At 46.5% G+C, this 23,650-nt stretch overlaps 1 protein-coding gene across 1 annotated transcript in view; it reads left to right on the forward strand.

Annotated features, from left to right (window-relative positions):
* Positions 1–3,758: 3,758 nt before the first annotated feature.
* The window catches only part of LOC308676232 (kremen protein 2-like), a gene marked incomplete at its 3' end in the record, with an annotated part of 48,194 nt that continues 28,302 nt past the window's right edge, over positions 3,759–23,650 (forward strand). Inside the window, exons 1-2 of the mRNA XM_081342040.1 lie at positions 3,759–4,044; positions 22,808–23,074. Coding sequence (XP_081198166.1) covers positions 3,978–4,044; positions 22,808–23,074 — 334 coding nt within the window. The 5' untranslated portion in view covers positions 3,759–3,977. The remainder of the gene's footprint in view (positions 4,045–22,807; positions 23,075–23,650) is intronic.

The raw sequence follows: 23,650 nt of genomic DNA on the forward strand, positions 1-23,650 counted from the left end.
TGCCAACTTTCTTCAACCCAGGGATGGGCAGACTTAGGTTTTCTGAATTAGCTGTCTTTGCTGGAACCTCCAAATCCATCACTTGGAGGGTTAGGTGACAAACAGTGGCTTAGGAGATGAATCAGAATGGAGGGAATCAAGAAGCAGAAGTACCTCTGACTGTAGTTTAGTGCTGAAATAACAGTCCTTTTTCACGAACCCCCACTACTGATTGTTTTTTTTTTTAAATCTCAGCAACATTGTTCTGAGGGGGAACAGAATTTGATCCTGGTTTGTTTTTTTTTGCTAAATAACCAGGAGTCAGAAATGCATTTCGATCAATTGAGAATTATCGAGAGAGCAATTTAGGTGGAGATGAAAGGAGACGTATCTGCTACACCTGGAGGGAGAGGCAATTTTGGGGAAGGCTGCTCTAACCATTAACTCTTCCACTTTGGAATGTTTTCATATATTTTTTTCCAAATTTACTGCAAAGAGATGAAGCAGGGTACCATATAAATTCACCCTAGATTCATGTCTGGAACCTCTTTTTATTGCCAAAATATTTGATTTAATAATACCCATCAATCTAGTGAATTAGGTGACGTACAAATCACTGTAATAAAAGAAAAGAAAAGCATTTGAATTATGTACAGGCAGCATTTCTACTTATATTAATAAACAGTGAGATCAGGCTGTTTCTGCGAGTTTCTAGCAAGTTTTTGAGCCATGGAAACATTGTGTAGATGTTCCGACATCCTTTTGGATAGCCCCTAATCTTAGCTCTTTCTCCCTTTCAAAGTAGGGTCCAAAACGACCTTTGGGCCGTGTAAAATCTGAGAAGCATTTTTCCTGGTTTTTGTGACACGGACTTGAAACCACTAGGTGAGATTTGGAGTGTCATTCACGTGTTGATCACCCTGAGGAAGTAGTTGAGATCTCGGACCATCACTTGGGCTGTCTCAGTTTTGGGCTGAACAAGTCCAAACAAGCAGAGCTAATTTGGAGCTGCTATCCATGAAGAGATAGCTTGGCCCAGGTTTAGATTTCAAATTGTTCTAGAAAGAGCTACAGGTTTCTTGGAAATGCTTCTTTGCTCCACTTGGCTTCCAGACTTTGAGTGGCAGCGGTAGAAGGGAATGGAATGCTTGTGCAATTAAGTGGAGTGCATCAGCGGTAAATGTTTTCTCCCCACATTTGTCCATATTTTATCCACCATGACTGGACTACCGCAGTGAGCTAGCTATACGTAGGGCTATACTTCGATTACATTCTTGTCACTGAAATCTCTCTGCTAGGTGCCATTCGCTTTTCGGACAGTTTTAATTTATTAACCTGCAAAAGTTTCTATGGTTGATCCCGGTTATCTGACTGATTGCCCATATTCTATGACCTTGTCTGTTATTGACTACAGCAGACAATCTCGTTTTGTAGATGCCCACTGACCCAGTTTATGAGAAACGGCATTCCGGCAGATGAATGCATATCCATCCACCCACCCGCTTTGCTTCTGGGAAGATTGCCAGAGCACTTTTTAAAATTACGGTTTGTTTGTTTGTTTGGTTTTTTTTAAAAAAAAAACCGCGGTCCGTCTTTGTTAAAAGGGTTGATTCATTGATTCTGTTGATTCTGTTGTTCAATGAACTCCTTCTGTAGTATTCGTGGTGTTATTTTATTTTTTTTCTTCCTAGGTCAGAGGTAGGCAACCTTGGCTCTTTTATGAAGTTTAACGAAGAGAAGGGCGAGGGGTGACATGATAGCAGTGTTCCAATATCTCAGGGGCTGCCACAAAGAAGAGGGAGCCAAGTTATTCTCCAAAGCACCTGAAAGCAGGACAAGAAGCAACGGATGGAAACTAGTCAAGGAGAGAAGCAACCTAGAACTAAGGAGAAACTTCCTGACAGTTAGAACAATTAACCAGTGGAACCACCTGCCTCCAGAAGTGGTGAATGCTCCAACACTGGAGGTTTTTAAGAAGAGACTGGACAGCCATTTGCCTGAAATGGTATAGGGTTGCCTGCCTGAGCAGGGGGTTGGACTAGATGACCTCCAAGGTCCCTTCCAACTTTTTATTATTATTATTATTATTATTATTATTATTATTATTATTATTATTATTATTATTATTATTATTATTATTATTATTATTATTATCTCGTGGACTTCAACTCCCAGAATTCCTGAGCCAGCATGGCTCAGCTTGGAAACCTCTCCCTTTCCCCTCAGCATGTCTGGCTCAGGAATTCTGGGAGTTGAAGTCCACGAGTCACAAAAGAGCCAAGGTTGCCTACCCCTTGGGCTAGGTCAGAGGTAGGCAAGCTCGGCTCTTTTATGACTCGTGGACTTCAACTCCCAGAATTCCTGAGCCAGCATGGCTCAGCATGGAAACCTCTCCCTTTCCCCTCAGCATGGCTGGCTCAGGAATTCTGGGAGTTGAAGTCCATGAGTCATAAAAGAGCCGAGCTTGCCTACCCCTGCCATAGGCCAAGCCCGCTGCCATTCTGGCCCTCCAGCAACTTCCCACCGCCCCACGCCCGCGTCCCCCCAACCCTCCCGTTTTCGCGTTGACGAACCGCCTCCTCCTCCTCCCTCCTCGGCTCCGCCCCCTTGCACCGCCCCGTCTCGGATTTCAAGGCGGCGCGCAAAAGCTGAGAAAAGGCGAGCGACTCGGCTTGCGAAGCCGACGCCGCCGAAGAGCCGCTTCCCTCCTCCTCCTCCTCCTCCCCCTCCCCCTCCGTCGGCCCTCCCTCTCCGAGATGGGACGTCCCAGGGGCGGCCGCCGGCCAGGGCGGGGAGATCTGCTGGGAGTGGGGTGGGGTGGGGATGGCGGGGGGGAGCCGCCTTCCCTTCTGCCTCCGGCTGCCAGGGGAGCGGGCTGGGGGAAACGGAGCGCGGCGGCGGCGGCGACGGGAGCGGCAGCTGCAGCGTCGGAGAAGGAGAAGCCGTCCGGCCAGGCGCCGTCGAAGCCGGGGCGCGCCGGGCTGCGACAGGTGGTCCTCTCTCGCTTTCTGACGGCTCTTGGAGGATCCGATCTCTTCTTCCCTCGCCCAGCCGAGACGATCCCCCAACTCGGGCTGCTTGAGCTGCGTCACCCGACCGAGGTAAACAAGCGCCCACGGTGCGACTTCCCTCGGATTGGGTCCTTCGGGGGATCGGCGGCGGCGGCGGCTGCTGGGAGGATTGCTCCGGACGCCACCGTCCAGTAAGACGCCGAGCGAGATTCCTCGAGGGATCGAAGGCACCTCACCTGAGGATGACACCTGGCGGGGACGGGGCTTGACCTGCCGACCGGTCGGAAGAGGAGTGTGTGTGTGGGGGGGGGGGAAAGAGAGAGATCCGGAGAGATCCGGATTCATTCCCGAGGGGAGCAGGTTGGTCGGGAGCCAAGAGAGGCGGGGAAGGGAGGCGGAGAGACAAGAGACTAGGGAACGATCCCTAAGCATCCCGCTTCTGGCAGGCGATCCAGCCGCTTCGAGATCTGAAGTGTTTGGGAGCGAAGCCGAGAAGGGCGAGGCGCAATCCCGTCTCCGAGGCGCGTCTTCGGTCCCGCCGCCAAGATGATCTCCGACCCGGAGTAATCCCCAATGTCTTCCCGGAACGGCAAGCCCCGATCGGTGGCTGAGTTTGGGAGGGGGGGGCGCCTAGTAGGTTCCTGACTCCCGAGTAAAGACTCCAGATGCGCCTCGACTGGTGCTCCTTCAAACCGGGAGAAGGCAGCCTCCGACGTGCTACTACCCTTTGGAAACCGGGAGGAGAAGCAGCAGAGTTCCCACGACAGAATCACCCTGGACAGCGAAAGCAGGTTTCCGGCACCATGGCAAGCGGAAACGTTGCCCACTGATCCAGCTGACCCCTTGATCCGTAAAGCTCCTGGCCGGCACCTTGACAGTTCAGAGACCCCGTTGCAGCTCTAGCTGTCAAGTTGGGATCCTGGCGGTTCCCTCCAGCTGTGGGGCAGCCTTAATGCCCAGAGCAAGGGTGAGCGACACTGTCCAGAGATGCCCTGGGAAGTTGTTGGTTTCCTGCTGGTGCTCCTTCAACGCTCGTGGACTCTGCAGAAAGCAGGTAAGTGAGCTGGGAGGACAAGGTTGGGAATGGGGTCCATAAGACGCAGGACTTAAAATCTGAGAAGTGGGACAAAGAGAAACCACAAGAATCCATGCTGTTCAGTGGCTTGGCCATTTCTGCTTTGCTGAACCAGTGTTGCCCAAGCAATTCAGACTACTATGCTCATCACAGTGGCCATCACCTATTTGGACCCTCTGTATGCACCCCCCCCTAGCAACCTCATGGGAGTTATAGATCACAAGACGGAGTACCAGGTTGGATGGAGAGCTGAGCAAACATACCCTCTGCTTCAGGTGCAGGCAGCATTCACACATCACCTGCTGCTTTTGTAAATGTGCCCGGCTGGTTTAGTTTTTGAGCTTGGTTTTGTCTGTCCATGGCTTACAGGGTTGTGGGAACCTTGCTGGGCTAATACAGTACAAGCCTCCAAAATGGGATCATGCCGTAACCAAAGTGCTGTATGAACATGGCATCTACTCGTTCCACCTGTGCCTCTGGAGGTTGTCGTGAGGGTGTGAGCCACACAAGAGGCTGTTGAGATGCAGAAAGTGGCAGCTGGAAGCACAGCCGTAGCCCTCAGCGCAGACGCAGCAGAGATTGGGAAGAGGAGGAGGAGAGCCACTCAAGCGGTGTTGGTAGACGCTTCCTCTGCCTTTGGCCTGGGAGGACCCTTCTGCCTCCCTCATTTGGTGCCTCTGCTTGGCCCGAGGAGCCCTCGGCCTCAGAAGCACCCCATCTGGACCACCTGTCCTGCCCGTGCAGACAGATGAGCCCCACCAATTTCTCCCTCACCCTGGCAGACCAGACAGCTGCAGGACCACAAACGGCAGCTCAGATTGTAGTAGGATGGGAGGAGAATAGCCTTGGCAGAGATCCTTCACTCTCTCTCTCTCTTCCCCCCACCCCCCATTGCAGGCCTTCTGAGCCAAAGCATCCTCTGCCCCTCCAGATGTGTTTGACTGGAGTCTAGGATACCTGTCCAATGGGAATCCCAAGTGACTGGAGAGTGCTGGTCTGGTCTCTTTTTGAGAAAAAATTGTGCTGGCAGGACAGGAGCGGGGATGAGCCTCACCTACACCCCAACAACACTCCCCAGGCCCCTGAAATGATAGCAGCTTTTTCGGATCCTCCTTTTTTCTCTCCTTCAAACAATCTGACCCCTCTTTCAGTTATTTGCAAAGATGGTTAGATGAGGTATGGCAAGGCTCAGCGGGCTGGCTGTAAGAGGAGCAATGGGAATTGTTTGCTATCAATTATACATGGGTGTCATTAGGCTTCCCTCAGCAAGGAGACACTGGGGAGTTTGTGATCTTGATGTGTCCAATTGGGATGTCAGACTTTTGTTTTCAGCACTCCCAGCGCTGAAGAAGAATGAAGGGACTGGATGCTGCCCCCAAGGGGGGGGTGTAAGAAAGGAAAAAGTGGAGGGAGCCAAGGAAGAACGGAAAGGGAAGCGCTGGGGAAACAGCTCCATCTTCTCAGGTTTAGTCAGGACTGCTGTACACAGGCTGGTACCTTTTGGGATATGTTGTATTATTACCGTTCCCATTAGTCTCAAGGGATTGACATACCAGCTTGGGATGATGGGATTGTAGTTTTAAATCCTCGGGGGGGGGGGTTGATTGGAGAAAGCTGGAATTGGATGCAAGGAACTGTAGAGAGTTCCAGAGGTATTGTGGATTAATTAAAGTAATTACATGGGAGGAAGAGTCTAGTGAAAGGTGTGTTTGTATCCATCATCACTAGAGTCAGCTTGATGTAGCGGTTCAGGCTCCGGGCTAAAAACCAGGAGACTGAACTTTTGGCCAGTCACACACTCTCTTAGCCCAACCCACCTCAGTGTTGCTGTTGTTTTGGAGAAAACAGGAGAAGGAAGAAGGATTAGGTATGTTCGCCACCTTGAGTTATTTATAAAAAAATAACAAAGGCAGGATGTAAATAAATAAAACAAATCACCACCACTCTGCCATTGAAGTGGGAACTCTGACCCCTGGTGTTGAAAGGACCTAGCCAGGGTTGTCATCCCTGCCGATTGTGCTAAGTCTAGTTTTTGTACCTATTCGATGGCGTTCTTTCCTGCACACATTTTCCAAGAGTGAGCCTCCCTTTGGGAAGGGATCCTGGCAGCTTCTTAAAAGTACCTGCTTGGCATGCTAGAGGCTGGATTCCATTGGAAAAATCCAATTATAGCAGGTGAAGGGAAGCATCCCTGTTTTATCCTCCAGAGGTGGCCTTCCGGCAGAGCAGACTACCTCAGCCTCAGAGGACCACTTGCTCTCCACGTGAGGGACTGCTTCGTATATTCACAACCCAGCCAATATAGTAGACAGTGCTTTTTTTGTAAAAGAAAAAGGTGCCGGAACTCACAGATGTCATACAACCCGCCTTGCCTATCCTACAAGGTTCCATCCAAAAAAGGTGCCGGCACTCCGTTCTGAGCGTTCTATGAGAAAAAAAGCCCTGATAGTAGATATGTTCTGGGCTGAAGACCAAATAATAAATGCTGTGCAGGTATGCAGGAAGAAGACATTTCTATTCCACACCTCCTTTCATTGTATCTCCCCAAGAGAGGGAAAGATGTCTGGCTACTTTCCCAGCCAAGCAAGGACTTATATCATAGAGCTGGATATTAATCCCTGAGATCTGACAGTTACTAGAGCTGCCAATATTCTCCCCCTTCCCAAACGTATCTTGGCTGTCCTTCAGTGCCTTTAATGTAATACTTTCCTGAAGTCATCCTACCTCTCTATTTATTCCTCTGTTTGGGAACTCTTTGTTCTCTATCTCTTTCATGGACAAGTGGTGTGGAAACTCTTGGGTGATACGGCTGATCCATGCACAGGTATACTTGACAGGTGCCATTGTTCAGAGAAGTCCAGATTAGGGCTTCTAAGATTGTTGAGGAAGGGAAAAACTCATCCGGGAAGATGAACAACTCTTCCATTTTTCTTCTTCCCATTTTGGGCCTCCTTCCGAGTGTTTAGATGTCACTTGGATAGGGACATGTGTGTCGTGAGATGCACAGAGATAGCCAAAGAGAGATGCCAAAATCAGAACGGCAGTGGGAAGGATAGGGTGACACAAAGAAGAGAAGTGAGATTCAGTCTTCCAGTTTTGCAAACTCCACTAACTGGCCCCACCCATTGCTTGTTTTGGGCTCTTCTCACTAACCCACTTTTATTTTGCCCCCCCCATCAGTATTCCTCCACCCATTAGTCACTGTTCAGTTTAGCATGTCATGTGAATGCAACCACCATAGCTTTTTCATTGACTTGATTAAATCTGAAAGCGCATCCACTAAATGACTTGGGACCGTCCATTCATTCTTTTTGAGGCTCTCTTAATCCGTTGTTAAAAGAAAATGATGGGGAGTAAAGAAAGAAGACCATTCAGCTTGTTCTTGGAGGAAGGGTGGGATTAGGAATAATACGGATAAGGGAATGGGGTTTTTGGAGGACCGCATTTAATTTACCCAGAATTTACCTATCGTGATCATGTGATCCAACATTTTCTGAAACCTCCTCTGCTGCTTATGCTCTTACTCTGACATGTTCAGGGTGAAACAGCAATTCAGCAGATGAAATATGAATACCTGCACTGAAGCTGTAGTGGATCATGAAAGATTTACTGGTTGAACCCTCTGCCCTTTGGTGCAGTTAGCAAAGGTGGGGTTGTTGACAACTCTGATGGTTGCAGATCATGAAATACTCCATTTTCTCTTTGTTGTTTTGCCTGAATCAATTATAATTTCTTTCTATTTCTTTTGTAACAGGAAATGCCAGTTAGTCTCTTTCAAAGTAGCTACTTTGTGTTTTTCTATGTTCTGAACAGAGCAAAAAAAAAAAAGCCAGTTTTAAAGCTTCGGGCTCCATAAGGGGGCACTAGATCACAGAGGCAGTTAAACCCGTTTGTTTCCTTTTGTTCCAGACAATTTTCAGAATGTCCCTACGTATTTTGATATTTTTTTTCCTTATTTCCTGGGGTACGATCTTTTAATAATGCCTCTGCAATTCTCACTGACATTGAAAATCTAGTTGCCTTAATTAGCTGCTGAATTTCATTTTGGAAACCTGTTCAAAGACGAGACTCAGGAAGAGAGAACACAAAAGAAAACAATAAGGTAATTTTCCAGTTTTGTGGAATGCCGAGTAGTTAAGAATGTAGAACGCAGAGGTGTGACCTTAATACATAATCCGTGCTCCAAAATTAAAGAGTTATCTGAATTAGCGGCATTGTCACATCTTGCCGTAGGAATAACCCTAGTCATTTCATTATGCTGTTGTGTGGATTTTGGCTAAGCCACAATTTATTAATTTATGAGCAAGAACTCCTGCCAAAAGGCTTAAGCCAAAGGGCTTGTATCAAAAGCGCACGCCTTTCAGTTTCTCACAAGTAAACCAGAGACGTTCCTATGCTTGTCAAACCCATTATTCTGACGCCAGAGCTGCGTCTATTCTTCCTTCCCATGCATGCAGTAGGTTGAGCTGTCAGTCTTCCCAAATTCAGTTTCCTCCTTCAGTCAGCTTCAAATTAGGTCTCAGCAAGGGGCTGTATGTATTTGTTTCCACATACAAATGCACAAACACGAGGGAACGTGTAACCCCTGCCCTGCAAATACGGTTGATGGGAAGGCCTACCCTGAATTAGGTTTTTCAAGGAACTCCTCAACTGAAGAGAGAGAAAAAAAAGTGCACTCTGTTTAAATCAGGGGAGGACAGAATACAGCATTGCAAGCTAAATGAAGACCAGGCAGGATAGAGAATTCAGCAATGTGTAACAGATGTGTTCGAGCATCAGTTCCTGGTAGGAGAACTGAGTTCTGTTTCTATCCCACCTTTTCTCAGAGAAGTTCAAAGCAGCATATGGGATTCCCCTCCCTGCCTCTGCCTCCCCTGCCCCCCCCCCCATTCTTCTGGCAGGCAAGTCAGTCTGAGAGAGAGAGAGAGTAATTAGCACAAGGTCATTTGGTGTGCGATATAGCTGAGCATGGAAATGTGCCTGGATCTCCTCTGATCAGTGCATCGTGCTGGTGGGTTTCTGGGTCTTTTTTTGTGAAATGTTGAAAAGGGTAAAAGAATAGAGTTCCAAAGCTGGAAGGGACCTTAGTGCTGAAGACAGCAGCTTCTGAACTTTTTGCCCTCCAGATGTGCTATACTACAGTATGACATCAGCCCCAGACAATACAGCAGAAGAAAACGCCAAGGAGATTGAGAATAGCTCAGAATCGTTAGGAAATGACTTCTAAGAAGTTAGCCAGAAGCACACCATTTCCTGGCATTTTTCTTTTTTCTACCCATGGCTTCCAGTCCAGGTCTCCGAATTACAAGCAGGAACTTAGCTCCACTTTATATGTGACAATCCTTCAGGTATTTAAGACCCTTGTCGTGCTTTGTGCTGGATCTTCTCTTCTTAGGATTCAATGTGCCGAGCTCTTACTTTTCCTCCTTCAAAGGACTTACTTGCCAAATCTCTCCCTTGCTTCTCAATTCTCTTCTTGACTGTCTTTTTAAAGCGGTTTACCTCTTGGACTGCAAGGCGATCAAACCGGTCAGTCCGAGAGGAGATCAACCCTGGCTGCTCTTTAGAAGGCCAGATCCTGAAGTTGAAACTCAAATACTTTGGCCACCTAATGAGAAGGAAGGACTCACTGGAGAAGAGCCTAATGCTGGGAAAGGTTGAGGGCAAGAGAAGAATGGGACGATAGAGAATGAAGTGGTTGGATGGAGTCACTGAAGCAGTAGGCGTGAGCCTAAATAGACTCCAGAAGATGGTAGAGGACAGGAAGGCCTGGAGGAACGTTGTCCATGGGGTCGCGATAGGTCGGACATGACTTCGCAACTAACAACAAAATGTTTGAACTGAATGTTTATGGAGCTTGCCCATTCCCTGTTTAAACAGGTCATGTTTTTCTTTAGCTTCTCACTTTAATTGGTTAATCTCTTCCCCCTATTCCTAAAATAGGACAGGATGATGGGATGCTAGATTTTATTTTTTTAACACTGCTGAGGAGCATTAGATTGAGGAACACTGCTGCTTGGCATATTTATTTAATTTGCAGCAGTAAATGATTTTGCATTCATGCTGCATTGTGTCAGCTGCAAGCAAAAAGGGCATCTGGCTGGTGAAAAAAACAATAGAAGGAAAATGCAATTTTTGAAAAGTGATCTTCATTTTATGGCTGCCTGAGGTATAGCAGCCCAGATATTATATGCTGCCAATAACATGCATGTAAATGGCATGTGCTAGAAATTCAAATCATCCCCCTTTTTTATCTGTCCTAAGCTTTCGTGGATCCCTTGGTAATGGTTTCAAAGCTATGCAACAGGAATTACCTTCCTGAAATGTTTAGAAAAATACCACTTAATGTCAGTGAACAGAGACACGGTAGCACCGATTTATCAGTAGTGACATTATGGCAAATGTTGAACTGCAGCTTATTCTGACAGATGATATTTGTGTGAGTGAGTGTAAGTACTTATATCATCATCATCGTCATCATCATTATCATTTAGCCATTGTCTATCCACTGCAGGATGAAGGCCTCTTCCGCATGTTTCCAACCTATACGGTCCTGAGTTTTCTGTTGCCAATTGGGCCTTCCATACTTGCTGATGTCGTCAATCCATCTTGTTTTAGGTCTCTTTCCTGGATGCTTTTTATCAAGTGGGATCCATTCTAGGACTGCCTTGGTCCACCTGCCATCAGTTCTTATATATAAGTACTTATATATACTTAGTTAAGTATATGCAGAGGTTTCTTAACACTTATCACACAGTTAAAGCAACAAAAACTAAAAGGAGCTCCTTTTTCTGAAGAGTCTGATTTATACTGATATTTTGGGAGGTGGGGATGACAACAATAACAATAATGATAGAGTTGGAAGGGACCTTGGAGGTCTTCTAGTCCAACCCCCTGCTCAGACAGGAAACCCTATACCACTTCAGACAAATGGCTGTCCAGTCTCTTCTTAAAAACTCCCGGTGTTGGAGCATTCCCAACACCGGAGGCAGGTTGTTCCACTGATTACCGTATATACTTGAGTATAAGCCGAATTTTTCAGCCCACTTTTTGGGCTGAAAAAATCCACTTCGGCTTATACTCCAGTGAACAAAAAAAAAGAACTTCCACCCCCCCAGTTTGGAGAGCTGCTGCTTTCGTCAAACATGGACGAAGGCAGCAGCTCTCCAAATGGGCGGCAGCGGTTTGGAGAGCTGCGCGCGCAGCTCCGCTGCCACCTCTGCAAGCCTCCGCTGAGAGAATGGGGCGGTGGAAGCTTGCCACCCATTTTCTCGGCGAAGACTTCTTTCGGGGGATCCAGCCTCTGCCGCCCCCTTATCTCAGCTGCCCAGGCAGCTGAGAGAAGGGGGCGGCAGAGGCTGGATCCCCCGAAAGAAGTCTTCGCTGAGAAAATGGGCGCTGAGACGAGAGAATGAGGCGTTGGAGCGCTCCGCGAAGTATGGGGCGGTGGGCAAGCTTCCACCGCCCCATACTTCGCGGACCGCTCCACCGCCTCATTCTCTCGCTCAGCGGAGACTTCTTTCGGGGGATGCAGCCTCTGCCGCCCCCTTCTCTCAGCTGCCTGGGCAACTGAGAGAAGGGGGCGGCAGAGGCTGGATCCCCCGAAAGAAGTCTTCGCCGAGAAAATGGGCACTGAGACGCGAAGTATGGGGCGGTGGACAAGCTTCCTGGGCAGCTGAGAGAAGGGGGCGGCAGAGGCTGGATCCCCCGAAAGAAGTCTTCGCCGAGAAAATGGGCGCTGAGACGCGAAGTATGGGGCGGTGGACAAGCTTCCTGGGCAGCTGAGAGAAGGGGGCGGCAGAGGCTGGATCCCCCGAAAGAAGTCTTCGCCGAGAAAATGGGCGCTGAGACACGAAGTATGGGGCGGTGGACAAGCTTCCTGGGCAGCTGAGAGAAGGGGGCGGCAGAGGCTGGATCCCCCGAAAGAAGTCTTCGCCGAGAAAATGGGCGCTGAGACGCGAAGTATGGGGCGGTGGACAAGCTTCCTGGGCAGCTGAGAGAAGGGGGCGGCAGAGGCTGGATCCCCCGAAAGAAGTCTTCGTCGAGAAAATGGGCGCTGAGACGCGAAGTATGGGGCAGTGGACAAGCTTCCTGGGCAGCTGAGAGAAGGGGGCGGCAGAGGCTGGATCCCCCGAAAGAAGTCTTCGCCGAGAAAATGGGGTGGTGGAGGCTTGCCGCCCATTCTCTCGGCAGAGACTTCTTTCGCGAGATCCAGCCTCTGCCGTGCTGCACCGAGAGAACAGCAAGCCGCCCCATTCTCTCGGCGGCGGCAGTCCAGCGTTGTTTCCCTCCTCGTGCATCTGTGTGTGTGTGTGTGTGTGTGTGTGTGTGTGTGAGACCCACGGGAATGGCTGGTAGAGGTGGCGGCAGTCCGGCGTTTGCGTTTTTGTGTGTGTCGAGCCCCGTGAAGGGAGGGGGGGGGAATGCCGCTTCCCTACCAGCCATTCCCGTGGGTCTCACACACACACACACACACACACACACACGCACGAGGAGGGAAACAACGCTGGACTGCCGCCGCCTCTACCAGCTCTGCAAGCCTCTGCCGCCCCTTCTCTCCGCTGCCTGTTCCAAACGAAGGGGCGTCCCTTCGTTCGGGCCAGGCTGCTGAGAGAAGGGAGCGGCAGAGCCTTGCAGAGCTGCTCCCTTCGGCTCCTCTTTGTTCAGGCCAGGCAGCGGAGAGAAGGGGCAGCAAAGGCTTGCAGAGCTGGTAGAGGCGGCGGCAGTCCAGCGTTTCCCCCCCTCATGCATGCGTGCGTGTGTCAGACCCACCGGTTATGGCTGGTAAGGAAGCGGCGTCCCCCCCCTCCTGTGTGTCGGGCCCACGGGGCTCGACACACAAAAAAACGCAAACGCCGGACTGCCGCCACCTCTACCAGCCGTTCCCGCGGGTCTCACACACACACACACACACACGCACGCACGAGGAGGGAAACGCTTGACTGCCGCCTCCCTAGCAGACCTCCCCATTCCTGTTAGAAATGGATCCCAGTACTTCTAATCCTGCACCAAAACAAAAATGCAGGTCATACGAAGCTGCTTTCAAACTAAAGGTTGTGTCAAGAGCAGAAAAAAGCAATAACAGTATTGCAAGTAGGGAATTTGGTGTTGATGAAAAACAAGTGAGGGAGTGGCGGAAAATGAAAGCTGACTTGGAAAAGATTCCAAAGGCAAAAAAAGCTCGACGTGGTTTAACAACTCCATATGGGGCTCTAGAGACTGAATTGCATAAATGGGTTATGGAGTGTCGTCAAAATGGTTACTGCGTAACACGCATGGGAATTCGCTTACGTGCCCTTCAAATGGCTAAAGATGACAAATTAAAAGCACCAGGCATTGAAAATTTTGTTGCGTCAGCAGGATGGTGTACTGGCTTCATGAATATGTATGGCCTATGTTTGCGGCAAAGAACAAAGATTTCACAGAAGTTGCCAAAAGACCTTGATGAAAAAGTGATGTCATTCCATTCATTCATCATAAAACAAAGAAAGATCCATAACTATGACCTGGGAGATATTGGGAATATGGATGAAACACCTATGACCTTTGATCTTCCAAGCAACAGAACTGTGGCAAGTTTGGGAGACAAAACTGTTTTACTCAGAACCACAGGTAATGAGAAAAACCATTTTACAGTCGTTCTGTCATGTTTGGCTAATGGAACTAAGCTGCGGCCTGTCATTATTTTTAAAAGAAAGACCTTGCCTAAAAAGGTCAATTTCCCACCACGAATTACAGTGCGCCCACATGTTAAAGGCTGGATGGATGAAGATGGAACAAAAAAGTGGCTGGAAGAAGTTTGGAACGGACGACCAGGAGCAGCCTTAAAGAAAAAACCATCATTGCTAGTTTGGGATATGTTCAGAGCCCACACATCTGATGACATAAAAACATTGGCAAAGTCTTCTCAAGTTACTTTAGCCGTTATTCCAGGTGGGCTTACATCTGTATTACAGCCCTTAGATGTGTGTTTAAATAAACCTTTCAAAGACCGTGTGCGAAAGATGTGGTGCGAATGGATGTCATCTGGTCAAGCCCGACTAACAAAAGGTGGAAATATGATGAAGCCTGACATAGAACTGATAGCAAAGTGGGTTCGTGATGCATGGGAAGAGATTCTAGAGGACATGGTGAAGCACGCCTTCAAGAAATGTGGCATAAGTAATGCTATGGATGGCAGTGAAGACAGTGCTTTGTATGAGGACGACAGCTGTGATAGTGATGACTGCGAACTCTGTGACAATGTATATGATAACCTCACACCAGCTACAGCTGAAGCTCTGGAGATACAGATGAGGAGGAGGAATCCAGTTTTGAAGGATTTTGATGCTTGTGTTTTAGCTTGGTTGCTTATTGAGTTAAGGTTTTTGTACATTTAAAGTTATTGTTAATACTTTAATGTTATATATTGTTTTTGTTGAATATACTGATAATATATTGTTTTTGTTGACCCTCTTTTCCACATGCCTCAATTAAAGCAATTTTATTGTTATCTACCTGTATTTTTATTTTTGAAATTTACCGTGAGCTGCTGCATTTCCCAGCCTCGGCTTATACTCGAGTCAATAACTTTTTCCAGTTTTTTTGGTAAAAATAGGGGTCTCGGCTTATACTCGAGTCGGCTTATACTCAAGTATATACGGTAATTGTTCTCACTGCCAGGAAATTTCTCCTTAGTTCTAAGTTGCTTCTCTCGTTCATTAGTTTCCATCCATTGCTTTTTGTCCTGCCCTCAAGAGAATAGCCTGACTCCCTCTTCTTTGTGGCAGCCCCTGAGATATTGGGACACTGCTATCATGTCACCCCTCGTCCTTTTCTTCATTAAACTAGACATGCCAAATTCCAGCAACTGTTCCTTATCTGTTTCAGCCTCCAGTCCCCTAATCATCTTGGTTGTTCTTCTCCGCATCTTTTCTACATCTTGGTGACCAGAACTGGATGCAGAACTGGATGGAGATGGAAAATTAGGTGTAAATAGGAACGAGGTGGGATATCCTGGAAGAGTTATAAATGACTAGCTAGAAAACTGAGAAGGAAATCTTTGGCCACATAAGATTTTTTCCCCTGTTCCTCCTTTCTTCCTCATACTCTTGTTTTTTCCTTAACCACCTCTCACTTGAGTCTTTTAGTTTTCTCATTTGTACATGAAGCATCAAGAAGTGCGTCACTTTGGTTTGTTTGCATTTCAATTTTTATTCTCTCACATTTCTCAGGGCTCAAATCATTCCAAATCTCCCACAGATGAGAAGGCTGAATATGTGCTGCTTGCCATAGAACTTTTGAGTGAATCAGGAAGGCTGCCCTGAGGATTTGTTTGAAAGCACCATTGTTGACCCATGGGCCCTGAAGGCCGAACTGGATGTGGCCCTAGCAATGAACCCAGATCCCTTCGCAATTTTGTCCATGAACATGTAACATGAGGAACAGAGAGTGTAGATAGTTTTACTTAACTATAGAAATGGTGATGAAAAAGGGGAAGGCCAAACCCTTCAGGGTTTCTGGGCTTTGCTACTTCTTCAGTCCATCACAATGTTTCTCCGTTCCATTTCCAGCTCACTTTGGCTATGTTTGAACTGAAAGGAGAACGCTGTGGCTAGAAAAATGGAGATAGGTAGACTGAAGTCCAAAGCAATGGTGCTTCTCTAATGTGCTCCTGTTGTGATTCAGGGTCAGCCTGTGCTCCCTGAATCTGAATCTGCAGCTGAGTCCGATGAATCTGAGGAGGAGGAGGAGGGGTTTGGAGAGCCTTTGGTGTCGGAGGGAGGTTCTGATGCACTGCAGGACTCTCAGCCTGGCCCCTCCAGTCATGTTCCTCATGAGGCCCAGCTGTGTGAGCGCAAGGTATCGGACTTAGATGAGTCAAAGCTGAATCTGTTCAGAGATGCTAGAAGCAGAAGGCAATCCAGCAGAGCAGAGCAGAGAAAATCAATGAGGCAACTCAGTGAGAGGAGGAGAAGGCAGTGAGAAGCCACGCCTTGGGACTGATAATAAAAGGGGAAGGCGTGGGTGGGGCTGGTTGCTGAAGGCATTTGAAGACATTCTGAGAGAGTCCTGGTCTGTTCTTGTTACTTCTGTTTAACTCTTGTTTGATATTTTGATTCATTTATTCTATTGCTTCAAACAAACTGTAAATAAATTTGGGTTAGGTTTTTCCAGCCTATTGACTGTAAAAAGGAAAAAGGGGTTGTCCCTGATACACAAACAGGGCCGGTCGTAGGCTGGAACAGAACAGCTCCCTTTACATTTGGCCACTTTGTGAACATGTGAATGATGGCCCTGTTCAGTCTGGCTTGGCCCCAGAACACCCCAGTTCCTCCCTGAGCCTGCTTCATGGGGAAGGAGAAGATCCTGTGGGGGTGAAGCAGCTGTCTTGAATGATGGGCCATTTGCTGTAGGGACTTTTGCTGTAAAGCAAGGTTATGGCATGAACTGGGAAGGGAGAAGATGTGGTATTTGCAAAGCCTGCATAACAAAGATAAAGGAAGAGGGAGTGTGGACAAGTGGGACCCCTTTCAATGTAGAAAACAAGAGCTGACTGTCAGGCATATCATACAAGACATATTGCTAAGATAAGGAATAGGGTTAAGACCAGCCAATAGAACACTTGCTAAAAGTCTTCTAGGATGCCTATTAGTTAACTTTTAGGAATAGGGTTGAAGTAGAGCGAGTAGAATACTTGCTAGATAACTTTTGAACCATTTATTAGTTAAGGTTTAGAAGTAGGAATGGCATGGAGCCAATAGACGACCCTTTAGAGAATTTTTAAAAAAACCTATTAGACAATGTTTCTCTATCCCACCTTAAAAAACTGTATAAAAGTTGTTAAATCCTTTGTTCTGGGTCCTGGCATTTTGCAGGCTGGGACCCCTTTTGCTGAAGCGCTTCAGTAAAGGGAAATAAATCCTGCACCTCGTGTCTAATAGTCTTCATTGGCTATGGCGCCAGGCTAAGACCTGAATTTGGGGGACAACACCCAAAGCAGCTGATCTAATATGATTGCTACTCTCACTAAAGGGGCCTGGTAAGTATCTAAGGATCTCCAGAGTATCCGGAACACAGATGCAAGCCCCAGAGATGCAACATAAAGGTGTGAATATACCCTTGATTTCTTTTTAAAGAAAGGCATTACAGACATGTTTGACATTCTTGCCTGTCCGTTCTCCACAGCCTGTTGGTCTTTCGACAGCTGCAACCCCAACAGGAGGAAGCTTTCCACAATGGTACCAAAATAGCTAATCCCACGTTTGTTGAAACAGAGCTATGAGCCTCCCGGCCTGCCTGTATGCGTTCCATTACATTCATGTCGCATTTCTTCAGCAATTCAACAGTGCGGTAACACCAAGGCCTCCTGTACCATTTGTCTAATGCCTCACCCCTGATTTTTATTCCCCCCCCTCACCTCCCCGGGGCCATCTCACATTCGTGCCCCCCAGATAGCACTCCACTGGTCCTAAGCATCTTCTAAAGGACCAGCTGCCAACACCCGCCACCTGCTAGACATCCAGTCTCCGGCCTCTGTGGGCTTCCACATCCTCCCATGAAGAGCTCACTTTGCTACCCTCCCCTTCCTAGTCTGGTCCTTTTGCTTTATATCGACCACCTGTTTATTATGTTCTCAGCTATTTCCATCTCCAACAACAGGTGGGTCCTGTCCCCCTGGGGCTCATGTCTGCTAGGTTGGAAAGGCATCTGGTTACACCAGGAGAGGTTTGGGCTGGGAGGGTGGGTGGATGGCAGGAGGCAAGTGAAGAGAAAACAAGTCATAGGTTATTCCCAGCTGTGGAAGGACATTACTATGTCTGGGATAAAACAAGGCAGGCTAGGAGCCAGCCCTCTCAAGTTCTTGGTCGGGGCGAGGGGGAGCCGCTGGTTGTCTGATCTCCTTGCCAGCCCAAAACGCAGCTTTTGTTCACCCTTGTGAGTTCTACCACCCGGCATTCAGCATTATTTAGCCTGAAGGACCACTTGCTGAATCTCTGCCATTTTTCCAGATTTTTTTTTTAAAAAAAGGGGGGGAGAGGAAGGGAGGGAGAACTACAGCCCAGATTGGATTCTGCAAGGAAAATGGCCTTCTGCCACTTCTGCAACCTACTTTGTGCAAAGCCAAGTAGCACAGATGTATTTCTATGCCTGTTTTTGTCCTTACTTTTTAAGCAGATATACACGGTTGTGCAAATTGCCAATAATAATAATAAGAAGAAGAAGGAGAAGGAGAAGAAGAAGTAGTTGGAAGGGACCTTGGAGGTCATCTAGTCCAACCCCCTGCTCAGGCAGGAAACCCTATACCATTTCAGACAAATGGCTGGCCAGTCTCTTCTTAAAAACTTCCAGTGTTGGAGCATTCACCACCTCTGGAGGCAGGTGGTTCCACTGGTTAATTGTTCTGTCAGGAAGTTTCTCCTTAGTTCTAGGTTGCTTCTCTCCTTGACTAGTTTCCATCTGTTGCTTCTTGTCCTGCTTTCAGGTGCTTTGGAGAATAGCTTGACTCCCTCTTCTTTGTGGCAACCCCTGAGATATTGGAACACTGCCATCATGTCACCCCTCGCCCTTCTCTTCATTAAACTTGTGGCTGGCTATGATCCTTTTGCTTCCTTGACGTGTCGTACTATGCCTGCATTCTCCCTTTGCACCCCTTGCGGGACTGTTCAATGCCAGGGCAGTCTTCAGAATGGAAGGAGCCACTGGGGCACGATCTCTCATGGGCATCTCTTCAGATCCAGCACGCTATTTTCTTTGACTAAAAATGTAGTGGAAATAAGTGGCAGAATTCCAATATTTGTACTTCAGACTCTGGATGACTGAACTGATATGTGAAGGTTCTTTGTATGTAGAGACATATGAATGCGGCGAGGAACATGCTTGTATGACTTTGAAAGAATGCAAGCAAAGCCAGGGCTGGGCTGGGCTAGAACTTTTTTCCTTGATATGTCAGTTTTTACTTGGGCGAAAGGGAGTGTAGGTTTTGTATGTTTTGTTTTTGTTTTCAATGCAGAAACATTTAGAAATGACACAGTAACTTGCAATCTGATGTGGTGCATTCCTTCCTTCGTTTCACATTTCAACCACTTCAATCGGCTGCCTCGAGTAAAAATTCTCAAACTTGGCCCTTTTTAAAATGTGTGGATTTCAGTTCCCAGAATTCCCCAGCCAGCATGCTGGTTGAGAACTACTGGCCTAAAGAAACAAGATTTTCCCCCGGGATTAGCATTTATGATGTAAGGAGAAAACACTGTAAAAATGGGATTTCTGGGACGATTAAGTCTTGATATTGCAGATGAACTGGATGGCTCTCCACAGTGGGGCAAGACTCCTAAAAGCCTTGGTTGAAATACTTGGAGGCCTTCTACAATTTCTAAATTAATTAGTTCTTACAACTTACAACCATTTGTTTAGCAACTGTTTGAAGTTACGACCATGCTGAAAAAAGTGACTTTCCCAGCCAGCTTTGGACAAGCAAAGTTAGTGGGGAAGCCCTCAGCAAAAGACACAAGCTGCAGGCAAGCGATGTCTAGCTTAATGACCATAACAAAAAAGTTAAAATCAGATGTGGGCGTATGACGTCTCACTTAATGACTGCACTATTTTAACAAATTTTCTGGTTCCTGCAGTGGTCGTAAGTCAAGGACTACCTGTAGTTGTAAACACTTGAATCTCGAGTTCTTGGTTGATTGTATATTTCTTTTAATATAATTAATTAGGTTTTGAGGTAAGCTACTCCAAATCTGTTTAGGAGCATGAGAATGGAGATGAAACCAATCAACAAATAAAAGACAAATGATAAGCCTAAACAGGAAAATTAAATACATAGGAATAATCCTATCATCTGCATGTAAATAAATCAATTCCATTTCAACCCAATTGGGCTTTGCCCAGTTCATTATATAGTCTCTGCCATCTTTGGGGAATCTATCCCCACCGGTCACTCTACTCAAAAGACCAAACATGACTCATTTCCCCCCCCCCCAAATATTGTTCATCCTTGGTTTAGAAAGGCTCATTCTTTGACCTCGGTAGAGGTCAGAGGTTTAGCAGAGGCTGTGCCATCTCATTGTCCCCCATACTCTTTCTTTGTGTTCTGCCTGCACTTGACTGTCTTGGCATGGCCGATTAAATGTGTCTTTGAACTCTTTGATCCTCCTCCAATCCCTCCTCTTCCCAAATGTGCGATCTAAAAGGGTCTCCTGTGTTTCACTTGCCTCCAGTCAAATCTCACAGGACACCCTCCGCCATTTCCCTTTGAATCTTCAAAGCTCTTGCATGCTTTAACTGATTACACATTTAGCATCTCTAATCTCGGGGGGTTTTTTTGGCCCCCACCCTGGAGGCAGCCTTGAGAGGAGTCCCTCTTCTTCCAAGCTTGTCTTGTCATGGCTTGCTCTGATGTTTTTCCAGCTCCACATTTCAGGATTGGGAGGGGAAAGAAAGAAGGGGCAGCTGGAGGTCTCCTGTGAACTTCCCAGAAGACCTCAAGGTCTCTTCTCCAGCTGCAGCTCTTCAAACTTCCTTCAATTTTCTGACCAAAGCGAATTCCCTAGATTATGGGCAAAAGAGAAGCACAATTATTATTTTTTTCAAATTTTCTGCCCTGAAATTATAACTCGTTTTGACAGAAGCTCTTTCTGTGAAGAAACAGAGGGAGTTTCCTTCACCAATGAGAAATCAAGGGCTGAATTCACCCGTCAGCAATCCTCTAAGACTGAGAGATTAGCTTTAAGAGTGTTTGTCTATGGAGATTTTCAGTCATCCAGGTCATAGTTATCCCAAAGATGCTTTTTCGTGAGGCAACTGGGCTTTTTTTTTTTTTAAGATGTTTCGCTTCTCATCCAAGAAGCTTTTTCAGCTCTGATTGGATGGTGGAGAATGGAAGGATTTAGACAGCTGTTCATTTGCATTCTTTTAGAGAGTCATTGAGGCTACCTGGAAGTTTTATCTGTGTTGTCAGGGTCACCTGAGTAGTGCAAATGGATGTGGAGCCTTCTTGGAACTGTTGAAAGGACTGTGTTGTAGACTGGAGATAGATGGTGTCATATCCTTTCCCCTCTGTTGAGAGAGGGCTGTTCAGTTTTGACATAGACAGCTTCTTTGACCCCTCTTTCAACCAGTGGTCCTCTCGGTCCAAAATGTGGACTTTGCTACCTTCAAAAGGGTGTCTTTTTAAATGCAGATGGACTGCTGAATCTTGTCCTGATGTTGTCCTATGTTGTGCCATGTGTTTATGAAGATTGTTTAAAAATTTGGGATCTCTTCCTCATCTAGAAATGAAGTTCCAGAAGTCATGATGATGTAGGATGTCACAGCGGTCCTGCTTAAATTATGCCTGATTGAATAGTTGAATCATATATATAAATATATATGATTCTAATTGGGACTGGCAACTCAATCATTAACAGTCAGTAAATGAAACTACGATTGCATTTGTGGTCTTATTTAAGCTTTCCTTTGCTTTATAGACCTAAATATGAGGAACAGTCTTAAAGTTACTTTTTCATCGTGATTGTTAACTGTGAACAATCACCAAATGAGAACAGTAGCTAAACAAGATTTACTTTCCCACTGTGTCAGTTTTATCAATGTCATTGTTATCCCTCTCTAAGAAAAAAAAAACATTCAGTGGGATTTCCTGATTATAATTGCAACGCTCACTGACAACCTGAGTACAATTAAGGGCATTGGCTGCATTCACACAACTTAACCTGAATTCATTTTCCTGGTTTGCACAATGCACTGAATCATGCGTTAACCAAAAAAGTTAAATTCACCCAACACACCAACTTACAAAAATTGACAAGAGGTTAAAAATAACCAAGCTTAGTAACTTGTATGTGAATTTGCTATATTTTAACTGTCTGGAGCTTTGTTGTGTGGACAGGCCACTAAAATCCGACCAAATACAAATTCACTACTCCAGAAGGCTTAGGTTTTTTAAAATTGCAAACCCTTTATTTTCTTGATTATGCAATTTGTATCCGTACGTATATTTGTGTGTGTATATATATGTGTCTCACCAGGATGTTGTTGAACTATAACTCCCAGCACTCCCAGCAGCTATGGCCAATGTCTGGAAGTTACACTTTCAGCAATACCAGGAGAGCCACAAGTTCTTCATCCATGAGGAACTGTGGATTGTTTTCCTGGCAGGCTACCATACGTCCCTTAGATGACCTTGAGCTGGTTACTATAGCTCAGTTTAACCAAGCTCTCTGGGTTGTTGTGAGGACAACTTTGTTTGTATATAATAGCTTCCCGGGGGATAGCTGTGTTACTCTTCTGCGGCAAAATCGAAACAGACTCTTATGCCACTTCAAAGGCAGATATCTATAGTTTTTGTGCATCGCAGTTCAGTTTATCAGATGCATATGATACAGAGAGAATTGCTGTGGTTGTCAAGAGAGAAAAGGAAAGGGGGATTGTTGATCAGAGATAGGTCTTGGGTTGAAAGTGACCAAACACTTATGTTTCATCATAAAGCAGCAATCAAATATGTCTTAGGTGTGAAGAAAAGGCGTTGCTTGGCTGACTTTGCTAAGAGTTGGGTCTGAGAAGTTGGAAGAACATCCAACGCCATCATCAAGAGTTGATGATTTGTCTCAAAATAGCCATGTGTGACTTGGTTCTTTAGTGAATGGGGAGGAAATGCACGATAACAACCATCACCACCCCCATATAGAAAATTAAAAGATGCAGGAGAAAACGTGGAGAAACCTGCCTCCTACCATTTCTCTTCCCTCTGATTACTCCCCAGAATTATCTGAATGTTTTATGGTGAATGGAGCTGATTATCGGGGACTGCAGAACAGAACTGCGCCTGGATCCGCTGGGAAGCCTTGCCTCTACTGGAACCAGACACGAGAACATGCTTACAACACGGTCAAGTATCCCAATGGCGAGTGGGGGCTGGGCAGTCACAATTACTGCCGAAATCCAGACGGTGATGTACAGCCTTGGTGCTACATCTCAGAGAACGAAGAAGGGATCTACTGGAAGTATTGTGACATCCCAACCTGCCACAGTAAGTGTTGGACCTTGCATTGAAGTTGGGGGAATCAGCCAGAGTTTAGCAAAAAAATAAAATAAAATAAAATTGGTCCCAATGATGGAGAATATGTGTAGCTAAGGGTTGAAATGAGGGGTCCTTGGTGCTCTGAGCTTGCTTGTTTCCTTGCAGACGTTTCATTACCCTGACTAGGTAACATCATCCGTGCTAGTAAGGAGTGCTTGAGTGCTTGAGAAGGCTGATTTAAAGACCTTTAAGATTTATATAAACTGACAGCAAACAGCGGTCCTTACTAGCCCGGACAATGTTACTAGATAGGGTAATGAAATGTCTGCAAGAAAAAAGCAAGCTCAGAGAGCACCAAGGACCCCTCAAAGTTTGGTCCACTCTGTAGGAAAGTTAATAATTGGTGGACCTTCTCAGAAGTTGAACATCCTTTTCTCAATTGCTTGCTGGTTCTGTCTGGAGTCTCTAACCCAGCTTTTCCCAAATGGGTGTCCTATAAAGGCCAGAATGGGTAGAAATTATGGAAGTCCCCTTCTTACAGTTCTCTGACACTGTGGTCCTAACTGTTCTCCTTCAAACTGACAA

Source organism: Vipera berus (assembly GCF_964194415.1).
Source record: "Vipera berus genome assembly, chromosome: W".
In the NCBI taxonomy this organism is placed as follows: domain Eukaryota; kingdom Metazoa; phylum Chordata; class Lepidosauria; order Squamata; family Viperidae; genus Vipera; species Vipera berus.